Source organism: Cupressus sempervirens, chromosome 6 (genome assembly GCF_028749045.1).
Source record: "Cupressus sempervirens isolate cs-2001-9-10 chromosome 6, ASM2874904v1, whole genome shotgun sequence".
Classification (NCBI taxonomy): Eukaryota; Viridiplantae; Streptophyta; class Pinopsida; order Cupressales; family Cupressaceae; genus Cupressus; species Cupressus sempervirens.
This window is the reverse complement of record NC_143123.1, coordinates 117,186,625-117,202,584: the sequence shown is the minus strand read 5'-3', so window position 1 is coordinate 117,202,584 and position 15,960 is coordinate 117,186,625. Positions and strand designations below refer to the sequence as shown.

At 35.4% G+C, this 15,960-nt stretch overlaps 1 protein-coding gene across 1 annotated transcript in view; it reads left to right on the top strand.

Moving 5' to 3' along the window:
- The window catches only part of LOC149551491 (ubiquitin-like-specific protease 1D), a 180,226-nt gene that overhangs the window by 11,879 nt on the left and 152,387 nt on the right, over window positions 1–15,960 (top strand). The window contains exon 4 of the mRNA XM_089786986.1: window positions 12,225–12,273. Coding sequence (XP_089643112.1) covers window positions 12,225–12,273 — 49 coding nt within the window. The remainder of the gene's footprint in view (window positions 1–12,224; window positions 12,274–15,960) is intronic.

The following is a 15,960-nucleotide window of genomic DNA, read 5'->3' as shown; positions in this document are numbered from 1 at the left end:
AAATCAAGTGTCCTTTTCACATATCTTTTAATGTCCCTTTTTGGGACACCTTATATTTAGCCCAAATTGACAAATTCAAAATGAAACAAAGAGCAAAATATAGTTAGAAATATAATTTTCACTCAAGAATAAGATGAGATAAGCCTGTTTTGAAACCTGCACTAATTTAGATTGTAACATAATATCACTCATGAAATGCAATAAGTCTAGGTTTAGGAAATCTATATCAATTTAGACAACAAATCTCAATGATTAGGTAGGAGCTCAACTGTAACGAGGGTTGTGATAGAAGACATGATGAGGTGCCCCAAGTATCCTCTACCCTAGTCCGAACAACATGACCTTATCCCTTGTGGCCTTGTGTGGTTCTTTACCATCATCACAAGTTGGTGTCCCTAGTGAGGGCTATACACCATTCCCCTCCATCATGTCCTCTCACCTCTTATGATTGATTATCCCTGTTGGCTCACTTCAACAATAGAAAAATGTGGGGATAGGAGGGAGCTGCAATAGGGTGCCCTTAACCTTTCTTCTGAGGCCAGTTGCCTTTTCCCTTGCCCTTGCTCATGGAGGCATGTTTAACACTCAGTGTATCACTGCTACTACCAAATTGCTTATTGCACGTGTCCTGTTGCAATCAAAGTAGTAGATGTGATGTTGAGTTTCTCGAGGAAATATTCATATGCTCATGATAAAATTTTCAGCATCATGACCGCCATATCTTCTTCCATTGTGAGACCTGTGGCTTGCAATTGATTACAAATGCCTTTGATCTTCATCAAAGGTTCTCTCAAAGACATCTTCTCATCCATCATGATTGAGAAAAGCATATTTTTAAGAAGTCCCTGCCTCTATCTAATGTCTTGTGCAAACCTCCCATATGCCCCAAAATCTCTATAGAGGTTTTTGCCTTTTTGAACCTCTAGAGAATTTCATTTGTCAATGATAACCTGATCAACTTGATGGCTTCTTGGTCACACTCATCAAACTTGTCCTAGTAGTTACTTTCAATCATTGGTCGAGTGTCAATACTAAGGATGATTTTATCAAGGCATCTACATGTAAAGATATGATAATGTGTTGTTTCCAGGTGTTTTTGTTCTTGCCAATGAGGCACTAGTTGCTTTCCAACGTGATGTTGAGTAATGAAGCCTTCTGGCTAGGTGTTGAGTAATGAAGCACTAGCTGCTTTGCAAATCTCTTATGCGCTTCAAAATCTCTATCAAGCTTTTTGCCATTTTGAACCTCTAGAGCATTTCACTTGCCAACGATAACTTGATCAACGTGATGGCTTCTTGGTCACGCTGATCAAACTTGTCCTAGTAGTTAGTTGTAACCATTGGTCAAGTGTCAGCATCAAGGATGATCTTATCAAGGCATCTACAGTTGAAGATCGTGAGAATGTGTTGTTTCCAGGTGTTTTAATTCTTGCCAATGAGGCACTAGCTGCCTTCCAACATGATGTTGAGTAATGAAGCCATCCCTCTTTCTATTTGAAATTGCAAAAAGTATAAACCTACTATTTGATAAAAGACCACAATTTTTAGGAACTTATTTGAAACCACAGTTGCTGAATAGCAGAAAATATCCGCAGTTTGATTTTGAAAAGTTGCCTCATCTTCAAAAATCTGTTGTCTGCAAGTAAATGACAAAAAATCCATGGTTTTATTGAAAAAAATTGTAAAAAACAGATAAAAGAACTTGTTAGATGTGCATAAAAAACCTCAGGAAAACTTGTTCTATACCAAAAAACTTATAGAATTCCTCAAAAAGAATGTGTGCACAATTTTCATCAAAAAATGCCGATGTGGATTTTTAAAGACACATGATTTTTACAGTTGAAAAAAATTCTGTTAATTTAAAAAAATTAAATGCAATTTTACAGAGAAAATAACTGAGAATTTGTAAAGATGCAAATCATGACTTTCCAGAAAAATGTTTGCATGATTTGTGTTAAGTTTTATGGATCTTTGATAGATAAAACAATTGCAATGAAATGGAATTCTTACTTGTACTATAGAAGAGCAGAGTATGTCTTCAAATGATGATGATCTCTTACTGATCTGAGTCAGTATCTTCCTTTTATAATTCGCTGAGAATCTGAACTGTACGTTGAATGTGATTTGAATGCTGTATGTCACTACAAGTTAGATTTACGTAGAATATACTGGAAATAATAATAAGATAATACTTGCAGTTCGTTGGATCCTGTGATGCCTTTGATTGATGACATTCCTCAGCGATCTGCTCCCTTTAATATGTAGGTGGAGAGTCATGACCCCTGTAGAGTCATGACTAACTGCCCATTAGTTAACACAAACTAACTAAAGTAATGAGCCCAATCAATACAAGTTAATGAGCCCAATAACTCATTTATTAATGTGTCGATACAAACAGCGATTTCTTTACTGCTTTAATATGCAGTTAATCATACTGCCGATAGGCAATGTTTTGCAAGCATATATTAATCTAGACACACACACACACACACACACATGCATATAGATTTAACAATCAGCAGTAACACTCCCTCTTTAGCAAGGGAGAAGTAATACACCATTAGAATTTCAGTATAGAATACCTGATTGCTTTATCTGATATTCACACAATGAAACAACTATAAGTCAGATAACAAAAATCACCATGTTATGAACACTATCATAATGTATATTGGAATCTCTAATTATCTGAAACAATATCTAGAGTAATCACAATGGAAATGTTACCTATGATCTCTAATTGCTCGAAGCAATGTCTAGAGATGTCCATAGTGATAACATAAAATTTCATGATCACTAATTGCTCGAAGCAATGTCTAGAGATGTCCATAGTAATAACATAAGATCTCATGATCTCTAATTGCTCGAAGCAATGTCTAGAGATGTCCATGGTAACAGGCCTATTATTTACAAGATTGTCACCTTGTAAATAATTACCTTGTGAATAAATATGTCCATGAAAAATCATCACCTTTCATTACATATACGATGCTACTAAACAACACAATAGAAGCATAAACTCACATGAATTAAAATTTAATTTAGTATTCAATATTACAAATTAATCATACCAAGTTTTTCTCTGAAGTATTTCAACTTCACTTTAGCAAGAGGCTTGGTAAAGATATCAGCTGTTTGCTCATTAGTACAAATGTACTCTAGTTTAATGATTCCTCGATTCACCATATCTCGAATGTAGTGGAAAAGAATTTCAATATGTTTGGAGCGATTGTGGAAGACCGGATTGGTTGAAAACTTGATGCAACTTTGATTATCACAATGAATCACTGTGGGCTTCAAAGGTCTTTTAAACAAATCTTTGAACAACTTCCGTAACCATACCGCTTCTCTAGCACCCAAAGAAGATGCAACGTATTCTGCTTCGATGGAACTTAATGCAACTGAAGTCTATTTTCTGATGGACCAAGAAACCATACCAGATCTTAGACTGAAGCAATATCTAAAAGTACTCTTCTGTTCAATAGAACTGCCTGCTCAATCAGAATTTGAATATCCATGAAGTTCGATGTTGACTTTATCATATCTGATTCCTATTCCAATAGTACTCTTAAGATATCTCAAAATGTACTTAGCTGCATGTAGATGTATCTTCTTTGGTGCACACATAAACTGACTTAATGTGTTAGTAGCATAGCATATGTCAGGATGAGTATTAACCAAATACATTAAAGAAACAATAATTTTTCTGTAGTAAGTAGAATCTGTAGGTTCAGATTTTATCATATCATCCTTCAATTTGTGTAGATTTACTTCCATAGGAGTAGCTCTTGGTTTGCATTCCATCATTCCAAATTTTGTTAGAATGTCCACTGTATATTTTCCTTGATTTAGAAGAATGTAGCTATCATATTGCTAGAGTTCTAATCCAAGAAAGTAGTGTAGTAGACCTAAGTCTTTCATTTCAAACTCTGCTGTGAGTTCTTGTTTGCATTTCTTTATGAGATGTTCATCACCTATTATCAATAAATCATTAACATATAACTCAAGAATAATCATATCATCACCATCAATTTTGAAATATAAGTTAGGATCAACTTCATTTTTGGAATATCCTAACTTCAGTAAATAGTTGTCTATCCTTTCATACCAAGCTCTGGGAGCTTGTTTGAGACCATAAAGTGCTTTCTTCAATTTACAAACATGAGTTTTGCTGTCATGAGTACTGAATCCTCCTGGTTGCTCGATATAGACTTCTTCAATCTTGCCATTAAGAAATGCTGTTTTGACATCCATTTGATGTACCTTCCATCCCTTGGATGCTGCAATAGCCAAAATGATTCTGATTGAAGTATATCTAGCAATTGGAGCAAATGTTTCTTCATAATCAATGCCTTCTTTTTGAGAGAAACCTCGCGCTACAAATCTGGCTTTGTATTTTTCAATGCTGCCATCAGATGCATGTTTAATTTTAAACAACCATTTGGAAGAAACAACTGATTTGTTCTTTGGTCTTGGTACAACATCCCATACATCATTTTTTAATATAGAGTTATATTCTTCAATCATTGCTTCTTTCCAAGACTGATTTGAAAGTGCTTCTTTAACATTTGAAGGTTTTGTTTTTATAAGTCTAGCTAACAATGCGACATAACATGATTGATTTCTTGTTCTTTTGCTCTCTCGAATTCAATTTGATTTTCTTCTATCATTTTCCTAGCCCAAAGTGGCCTCTTTTTATTATTGACATTTTCAAAATCTTCATGATTAGACATGGAGGAAGAAGATGGTTCAATGTTATTCTCCCTCTCAATTTCTGTTTGTTGATTTTCATCTATTTCGGGAATAGATTCAGAAATGGATTCATCACTGTTTCTAGAAATATTAAAGGCAATATCTTCTTCAAATTTTACATCTCTGCTAATCTCAATTGTCCTTTGACCTGGAATGAAGACTTTGTACCCTTTTGTAGTTTCACTATATCCAACAAATATCCCCTTCTTCCCAGAAGGTTCTAGTTTTGTTCTTTTCTCTTTAGGAATATGAATATAAACTGAACATCCAAATATTCTTGAATGACTTAGGTCAGGTTTAATGCTTGTGAATACTTCTTCTGGAATGGTGTTCTCTAATACTGAGTGTGGACATCTGTTTTGAATGTAAACTGCAGTATTAGATGTTTTAGCCCAAAAAGAATAATGAAGGTTTTGATCGTGCATCATTGCTCTGGCAAATTCAACAATTGATCTATTTTTACGTTCAACGATTCCATTTTGTTGAGGATTATAAGGTACAAAAAACTCTCTCTTAATCCCAACAGCAGTGCAGAAATTTTTAAAAATATCAGAGATGTATTCACCTCCATTGTCTGACCTTAGAGTTTTAATTTTCTGTCCTGATTGATTTTCGACTAAGGCTTTGAACTCTTTGAATTTTGATGACTTAAGCTGATTCTTTCTGTTTTAGAAAATAGATTCAAGTTCTTCTAGAGTAATCATCAATGAAAATTGCATAGAAGAAACACCCATTCAGAGAAGGTACAAACATTGGACTACAAAGATCAGTGTGGATCAGTTCAAGTATGGATTTGGATTTGTGAACACTTTTAGGAAACGATTGTTTAGAATTTTTACCTAAAGCACATCCTTTGCAAATACTTAAATTATTAGATTTTAGACTAGGTAAACCATTTACAACTTGTCCTATGGATGACAATGCTCGATAGTGAAGGTGACCTAGCCTTCTATGCCAAATTTCAGTGCAATTTGAAGTTTCATGACTAAGAGCTAGGTTTAGATTTTGATTATTACAAAGTTTATAAAGACTTCCATCTCTAAATCCAATGGAAATGACTTTCTTAATATTAGAGTTCTTGGGCCAAGATAGAACTCTGTCTTCTTGAAATGTAATTCTAAAGACTTGATCAGCAAGACCAGAAATAGAGACTAGGTTTTTCTTGATTCTTGGTACATATAAAACATTTTTGAGTTGTAGTGTAATTCCTGAATTTAGTTGAATTGAATATGAACCAATTCCTTTAGTAGGGTGAGTAGAGTTATCTCTAATTGTGACTTCTTCTGAGGCTTGTTCAAAGAAGGTTTCAAATTTTTCTTTGAAACTGGTGATGTGACGAGATGCCTCACTGTCTATAATCCAAGTGTTGTGGTTAGAATTTAATTCACTTGAAAGAGCTAAGTAAAAGTCATATTTTTCTTTTTCTTCTTTCTCTACACTTTCTCCTTTAATTTCTGCTAAGGCTGCTTGTATTTTCTTCTTTTGAGGGCAGAAGATATGAGAGTGACCAATTTTATCACATTTAAAACATCTAACTTTGGACCAATCACGTTGTTTGTTTGATTTGTGATTTTTGTTAGATTCCCTTTTGTTATATTTAAATTTTCTTTTCCAGTTTGATTTCATACGAAGTGCTTGAACTTCTCCCTCTTGATTTGTACTTAGACCTCTTGAGACTAATCTAGATTCTTCTTGTGTGCATTCATTCTTTAATAAATCAAATTTTGGAAGTTCTGGTCGAGAGCTTAAACCTCAGATAAATGTTTCCCATGATAGAGGAAGACCTCTTAGAGCTATCATGCTGAGTTCTTTGTCCTCAATTTGATTTTTCATTGTTGCGAGTTGATCCTTCAGTTCAAAAATCTTTAGAAAATATGAAGTTATAAATTCTCCATTTTTCATTTTTATATATAGTAGATCTTGCTTTAGAGTTAATAATGTACTAGTATTGTTGATTTCAAATGTATCTTGAATAGTGGAGAACATTTCGAATGTAGTCTTGAGACTAGATATGGATGGAAGAATATGATCTTTTACAAAATATATTATGATTTTCATTGCTTTATTATTATGTCTTTTCCATGATACCTTTTTTGGTTCATTTTTAGGCATGGATATATTTGATTCAATATATTCCTCTAACTCCATTTCTCTTAATATTATTAATACTCTAATTTTCCATGAAGAGAAGTTAGATGCACCCTTAAGCCTATCTTCTAGTCTCACATGATTCACCTTTTTAATAATATAATTTTTAGCTTCTTTTCTATACAATATGAGTTATTAGATTTTAGATTGTAATAGTTTTTCTTATAAAAAAAGCTCTGATACCATGATAAGTTTTATGGATCTCTGATAGATAAAACAATTGCAATGAAATGGAACTCTTACTTGTACCATAGAAGAGCAAAGTATGTCTTCAAATGATGATGATCTCTTACTGATCTGGTTCAATATCTTCCTTTTATAATTCGCTGAGAATCTGAACTGTATGTTGAATGTGATCTGAATGCTGTATGTCATTGCAAGTTAGATTTACGTAGAATAAACTGGAAATAATAATAAGATAATACTTGTAGATTGCTGGATCCTATGATGCTGTTGATTGATGACATTCCTCAACGATCTACTCCCTTTAATATATAGGTGGAGAGTCATGACCCCCATAGAGTCATGACTCTATGTGACCAAAGGCCACGTAGTGTCATGCCTCTTCGATGGCATGACTAACTGCCCATTAGTTAACACAAACTAACTAAAGTAATGAGCCCTATCTCAATACAAGTTAATGAGCCTGATAACTCATTTATTAATGTGTCAATACAAATAGCAATTTCCTTACTGCTTTAACATGCAGTTAATCATACTATCGATAGGCAATGTTTTGCAAACATATATTAATCTAGACACACACACACACACACACACACACACACACACACACACACACACATGCATATAGATTTAACAATCAGCAGTAACATTATATATGTTAAACAGAAACACAGATTAGTACATCAGATAAACATTATTTACTTCTACTGATGCTAAAACATTAACAATTTGCTGGACAATGACATGAATTTTTGTAGGAAACAATGATTGTGATATCAGTAAAAAATATTTTGAGATTTTGGGCAAAATACCTAGGGAGCAAATTCATATACAAACTGTGCAACTCATCCTTGTATGAATTCGTACAGTATTGTATTGTTTTGTATGGCACTCTTTTGGCGTGCTCTATATCGTGTGCATTACTTGAACCATCATAACTGATGGTAGCCCCTAGGCCTTCACACTTTCTCTTATTCTGAATCTCAACTTGGGCTTTAATACTATGTAATGAAAAATATAACATAGAATGATTACCAAAATATTCAATATTAAAACAAGGAGTGAATATCTCCTTAATAAGAGTTAAAAAAGATCCATCTCTAAAGGAGAAGTTTGACGACTAATAAAGCAACAGGTAAGAACTTTATTAATAGAATATTCCTAAAGTCTTATCCTAAAAACTTAATAATAAAGCAACAGGTAAGTACTTAATTAATAGACTATCCCTAAAGTTTTAACCTAAAAACTTAATTGACCATGAAAAATTAAAAATTACAATATTACTTTGATACCTAAGTTGCCGGTTCGAATGCAGGTTAAAAATTCTCTCTAAATTTTTTTGGGTTGGGTTAGGGTTCATTTTGGGTTTGTTCGTACAAGTTTTTTTATTTATAATTTTATAGTTATAATATATATATATATATATGCTATAGCAAATAAGGTCATACACCACTATGCTAATATAAAGCAATTTAGCAAAATACACCACCACATATATTAAGGATTTTGTTTGAATGGCATTACAAAATGTCAAAATACACCACCATATGAATGTTTCGGTTAAAAAATGTTAAAACAGCAATGTCAACATTACTAATCAATAACACCAGTAATCAGTCATAAACTCATATGTGATCAAATATCAATGTGTCAAAAATCATCAAATAATTCATCATCAGTAGGCAGTTGTTGATTAGAAGCACAATTAGTGCCACTAGCATCAACAGTCTCAACTGTAGCCTCAGGATCAGCTCCATCAGTACCATGAATCTTAGGATCACTAGCTTCAATCGCAAGCGCATCAAAGTGGACTTCCAATTTCGCAGCCTTTGGGTTGACATCCCATTGTTTTGCCTCCCTCTTTTTGTAGGTATTTTCTTTGTGAGTTGTGAGCCTCAAGTTTGAATGCACAAACACCAAATTATTTGCTTTCTTGGAGTTTAGTCGGTTGCGTTTTATTGAGTGGATGGAGGAGTATGTGCTCCAATTCCTCTTAGATGATGATGAACTAGCAACCTATCAAGATTTGCAAATTTACCAACAAGAAACTAGAAATTAGATTTTGAATATTTACCAACAAGAAACTAGAAATTAGAGTTTTTAATATTTACCAACAAGAAACTAGAAATTAGAATCTTAAGATTAAAGAACTTACCTATGATAAAATTTTGATGGCAATGGGCTGCAAGTGTTGGTATCTTTGTCCATGGAAGTACCACCATTTATGAGCATCATCATTGTTCTGTCTTCAAGAGCGTCAAGACCACAATCATTGTTGCTCGTGAAATTTATAAATTCAGACCTCACTGTAGGTCGTAGGTGCTTAGGAAAGAGTCTTCAAAGGGCTGCCTTGTACCTTTGAGCAACTTCAGGATCTCTGTATAGAGCAACTCTATTGGTACTCCTCTTGAGGACCGATTGGCTATAGAACCTGGGGCTCAATGCAAAGGCAAATAGATGCAAAGGGGTAGTCATTTTTTTCCACCTCTCTACCATGATTAGTTGTAGCTCCTTGAAGAACATTTCATCAACATCTTGCTCTAATGTCCTCAATCATGGAGTCAATGTCATCATATACCTCACCCAAGCAAGCCCTATCCATGTCAGTGTATCGGAGCATACTCAATATAGGCTCAGTGATCTTCAGAAGGTACTCAACACGATCCCACCAAGGTTCATCTAGTATCAATCCCCTTATGACAGCTGCCTTGGCACTATTAGATTGCCTCCATACGCTCCAATTAGCAATAGTTACCATTCTAGTCAATGTGTCTTTAACCTTGACAAGGCATCTCAACACAATAGTGTTGGAGGCAAAGCGGGTCTCAGCAACCTGTTTTAAAATCAAAACAATAATAGGTTAAAAATTTGAAAACATTGAAAGTTTACTAAAGAGATTAGATTTCTTAAACATGTTTAAATTTTAAACAATTCAACTTACCTTCAAAAGCTCCAATTTCGAGAATTGTCTGAATATGGCTTGCGTCATATGGTGGTTTGTGACAAACACTTGGATCTCTTGTGCCTCTTCATACATTTTTTTATCCACTCAACCTTAGTGCCAATTTTTTCGCAGCATTAGGTTATGTGAGTGCATAGCACAAGGTGTCCAATAAATGTGTTCATACCGCTCCTCAACCAATAAGCCGAGAACCCTACAATTCTTCGAATTGTCGGTTATTACTTGAACAACATTTTGAGGGCCAACTTGCTCGATAGCATGGATGAGAATGTTTGCAATGAAAGGACCATCCTTTACCTCTCCTTCACAATTCGTAGCTTTTAGAAACATTGCACCTCTTGTAGACATTGTATTCACCAAAGGACGGTTCCTTGCATCTTTCCATCCATCTGATACTATTGTCACACCTCTTTCGACCCATGGATCCTTGATGAGCAACGTGGTATTCCCTACAGGAGCCACCTCATGATCTAATAAAGTGGTGCGTATCTTCTCATAACCAGGGCCAATGAACCCAGGAGCCTCATTAACTGCCCTCATCATGTATTGCCAATACGGTGAGTGAACAACATTAAATGACAATCCATTTGCATAAACACATTTGGCTATGGCTTGATCAACAATGTCTCTAGCTTCATTTTGGAATGATGATTCCAAGGGTCCCACTACTCTCTTGCTTACAATCTGCTGTTGAGGAGGATGCAAGAATGGATGGTCCTTTGCAGGTGGCTCACTAGGAGTGGTAGTTGAAGACATAGATGATGTTTTTCCTTTCTCTAGAGGCCTACCACTTTCCAATGGATGTGAAGAATTTGCTCTCCCAACAGCTTCCTCTGCTTGCTTTTGTTCTTGAATGTATTTGTTTACAACGTGATTCAGAAGGAAGGTTTTAGGTAGCACTCCGTTTACTCTTGGCTTCCTAGTGCAAAATTTGATGCCCTTTTGAGGAATAAAGCACAAATGTGCTTTTACTCTACTGTAAGAGCTACTAAATTCCTTCTTGCAGTGGCTACAAATCCACACATAACCTCCTCCACCCGACATTGGTCGAATTACATGTTTCCAAAGTGGGGAACATTTGTCGATTTTGAAGTGGGGATTATTGGCAACATAAGCACTTGCAGCCATGATAGAATCTACAAAACAATACACAACAACTAAAACAAAAAGTAAAAAATGAAAAAAAACTCATTTATGTACACATTGTCAAACTGTGATGGATTCTTAGTATCTATTAGTAAGTGTAGAATGAAAAAAATAAGAACAGTTCAAATCCAAGAATGTCAAAAGCAATGAAATTATAATCTCAAATTTAAGAGAAATTAGAATCTCAGAATGCTATTCGTATCTAGTTCTAGTATCAAACTATGATGCATAAACAAGTTGCATCAACATGCAATATTATAATATTTGCCTACCTTTGTTTTGATATCTGGAGTTGCAGTAAATATCATTGCCTCTCTCTCTGCTATTAAAGATTAAACACAAACACAAAGCTTCCTCTGTTGTTGTTCTCAAGAGTCAGAAGTAATCACTTAGCCTCAGCCTCAAAACTTTGAATGTTAGAGTGAATTGCTGCCTTAGGACGAGTTTATGAAGGTGAATGTGTCATTTCAAACAACTTAGAATGAAGGACGAATTTATGAAATATTAAAAATGAAGCCAAATGTTAGGTGTGGGCGTGTTTTAGGGTTGGTTCAGTTGGAAATTAAGTAGACTAAAATATATTTATAATAATAAACTTAAAAAGTGCCTTTTTCAAAACAAGTAAAAATTTTAAAAGACATTTCTGGTCAAAGTCAAAGTCATTCCGCCCGGGCTCTTCCGTCGTCCACCAAATTTGCTAGACATTCGCCTAGATTCAACATTCGCCTAGATTCGACCAGTGTGCAAAAACGAGAATCCACAAGGAATTTATCAGGAAAACCACAAATTTGACACGAATTGGGCTTGACTTCAAATTAATTGTGAATCAAATGTCAAATTTGCCTGTAGAGGGGTGAATATGGTAACTTAGTTTAATACTATTGTAGTCTTATTGGATGTGGGATGAATCAGGTTGGTACTTGGAATTTTATTTAGAACTATAATTTATGCATCTTCTATTATATATATATATATATATTTTAATGAGTCATTTTTCTTCTTTCTCATAATACTTGATGTTCCTATTACAGGAAAAGAAAGCCTTTGCCACCCGCTAAAGAAGGTTGGAACAAGAAAAAGGTATACCTTTAAAAATCTTTTCATCCTTTAATCTTTTCAGTGTTATGATATATAATCTAAAGTCTTGTTTGTATGAATAAATCTCAGCTTTGTAAATATGAGTCATGATCAATGGAACTAATAAGTGAGCATATGAAGGCAGTAGCTAGTTATGTGAACAAAATCGTCCATTATTGAGCTTTCCCTTGGATGTGGTAAGCCACATGAAAGGAAATTTTTAAATAAGCAAACCCTCAAACAGTAATGTTCAAATATTTTTAATGCCCAAAATATCCATTCACATTTGCCATGTTGTATGGATGCTAGGAGGATTAGAGGGTAGGAGCAATAACAAAAATACACACAGCAAAAGTATGTATGGTGTCATGTCCCATTTTTAGCTTGAATAAATACACCTGGTTTTCTGTTTTGATGAATTTGTTAGCCAACTTGAGTGATACAACACAATGTAATGAAATAAAGTTGCTGATAGAAATTCTTTTCAGACTAAATTCATTGACTCTGTCATGAACATTTGCATATTGCAAACATTGAGATCAGCAACACTGAGGAGCATAATAACAAATTGTCTACACATAATCTGTTTGTGATGACCTTGCTCAATTCTGATCCCAAAATGCTGATAAAGGTTCAAGAAAACACTTTGCATACAAGGGCCATATGACTGATATAAAATTTCAGTTTGCTTTTATGGCTCTTTCCTTCACACAGCATCAATAAGAATGCTTGCAAGTAGACTCTGAATTGACTAAACAATGACCTAACATGGATGTGCAACTTATTTTGACAATAATCAATGCATTTATGTGACTGAAACTACTTGCAATATGCAGCTACAGCAACTAGTAATTTTGACAAACACTTGGGATGCAAAATTTTAACATTATTTATGCCAAAAAAGAGAACCTACAGCCAATTGACATTTTGTCAAACAATTGGCATGCAAACTAATAAGCTGATCATGAATGATAAATACATATTCAATGACATTATATCAGACCAGCAACTTATGTCTCCTGTATTGCACATAAAATGTCAATTACAATGCTAGTATGAAATGGCCAAGACTCTTGGCTTACATCTGCATGAATAATGCTTAAATCTGTTACAGGATTTCACCTACAGCCTTACCTCCTAATATGCATCTAAATGATAGGAACAATGCACGTAATATCCGAAGGAACCTGATTGGAGATGGCTGTAATAATTTTCTCCAATATTGCCTTTCTGCTTTGCTTTTTCTGATCTGCTTTTTCACTTGCTTTTTTCGGATTTGCTTTTTCGCTTTGCTTTTTTGAACTGCTTTTTCGAATTTGCTTTTTTGAATTGCTTTTTCGGACTTGTTTTTTGGGACTGCTTTCAAAAACTCAAACCCTCAAGTAGTCTGAGTATTCAAATTAAGCTCAATTTGAAATGGCTGAATACCACTTCCAAAGTGCAACCCTTCAGAAGGTCTTTCACTTCTTCAGTTATGCAATCTCTTGAGAGGTATTGTTCTCAAGGATTATGCCGAATATTTGAAGACCTAGATGGTGCCACAAATGCTCAAGAGAAAATATAGTAGAATTATCAAATCCGGTATATCCAAATGGGATCCTAAGCCCTCTATTTATTTACTTTCCTAAGAAGTTATTAAGAACTTCTAGAAACATTATTTTCTAAGAAGTTACTAAGAACTTCTAGAAACATCCATTATAAAATCCCATTATAATGCACTTTTTATAATAAATAACTTTGTAAAATAAAAATGCAACTCAACTTAGAATTATAACATGTAGGCCCCGTATAAGAAGTGATGATAAAATATAAATAAAATAATATCTCCAAGAGCACAATGAGCCATCTAATCACCAAATAACGCCAAAAAATGACTCTCTCATCAACCCCATCTGCCTATGAGAGTCTGGAATAGGCAAATCCACAATTAATGCCATGTTGAACTAAAGAGGGGACATTACAGTCCGCCCCTCTTGAAATTGCTTGGCCTCAAGCAATCTCAATGCCGGGTGCTGCAAAATAGCTTCCCCCTCCCAAGTAGCATCCTCCACAAGTAGATCTTTCCACTTAACCAAGTATTCTCTGATCACTCTCCTACGGAGCTGCTTTTTTCTGCTCTCCAGGATGGATTCTGGCAGTAAGATCAATTTTCCCTCATCATCTAAGGGAGGTAATACTGCAGAAGGCACCACATTCTGACCCAACACCTTTTTGAGGCGTGACACATGAAACACATTGTGTATTCTACTGTCTGTGGGAAGCTCCAACTCATAAGCCACCTCGCCAACTCGCCTGACAATCCTGAATGGTCCATAATAGCGTGGCTTGAGTTTCTCTGCACCACTCTTCTTAAGAGTAGATTGCTTGTATGGCTGCAACATGAGGTAAACCATATCATCTACCTCAAAACTACGCTCAGTCCTCTTCTAGTCTGCATATTGCTTTTGTTGGTTCTGAGCTCTAGCAATATTGTCTTTAGGAGTAGCAACTATATCCTTACTCTCCTGTAATAATTCACCTGCACTGGGTACCTAGTTGTCACCCAACAACAAATCCAAGAAACTGGGTGCCTCATAATCGTAAAGTGTCATGCAGGGTGTCATTTGTATAGTTATGTGATATGTAGTATTGTAACAATACTCGCAAAGATATATCCACCTGACCCAAGCTCGCTGCTGAGCTGCCACATAATTCCTTAAATACCCTTCCACCCATTTGTTCACAATCTCCGTCTAACCATCGTTCTGTGGGTGATAGCTAGTGTTGGGTGTAAGCTCAGTGCCACATAACCGGAATACCTCCTGCCAGAAGTGACTCATGAAATGGCTATCCCTGTCACTCACAATGTTCTGAGGCAAACCGTGCAATCTGAAAACCTCTCGGAAGAAGACCTCTGCTACCTGAGCTGCTGAGTATGTAGTGGTGATAGGGAAAAAATGAGCATATTTCATTAATCTATCTACCACCACATAAATACAATCCCGTCCTTGTACCTTGGGCAAACCCGTGATAAAGTCCATGAAGATGCACTCCCACTTCCTATCAGGAATTGAAAGTGGCTATAGGAGCCCTGCCGGATAGGTGTTCTTGTTTGTTCTGCTGGCAAACAAGACACTCTCGAACGTACTGCAAAACATCAGTTTTTAGCCCCTTCCAAGTGAACTGCTCTCGAATTGACCTGTAAGTCTTGAAGTACCCAGGATGGTCCGCTGTCAGTGAGTCGTGAAGTGCTCTCAAGATCAGCTGCTTAACCTTTGATCCTGGGACTAAGTTGATCTTGGGACTAAGTAGATCCTGTTCTTGTAAATGATCAAATCATCCACAATTGTGTATTTGGTATCAATCACTGTTCCCTCCACTATATTGGAGGCCCATGTATCCCTGGCATACTCTGCTATAATCAAGTGTCGCCAATCCTCTAATATCTGAACCATAGAAGTGAGGTGTGGCCTTCGAGATAGAGCATCTGCAACAACATTCTGAGTTCCCTTGACATATGTGATGTCAAAACCATATGCCTGCAGCTTACTTACCCACTTCTGCTGGCGATCATTCAGGTCCCACTGTCCCAAGAAATGCCTCAAACTGTTATGATCAGTTTTAATACAAAACTTGCTACTTACAAGATACAATCTGAATTTGGCTAAAGCATGCATGATGGCCAACATCTCCTTATCATATATACTGAAT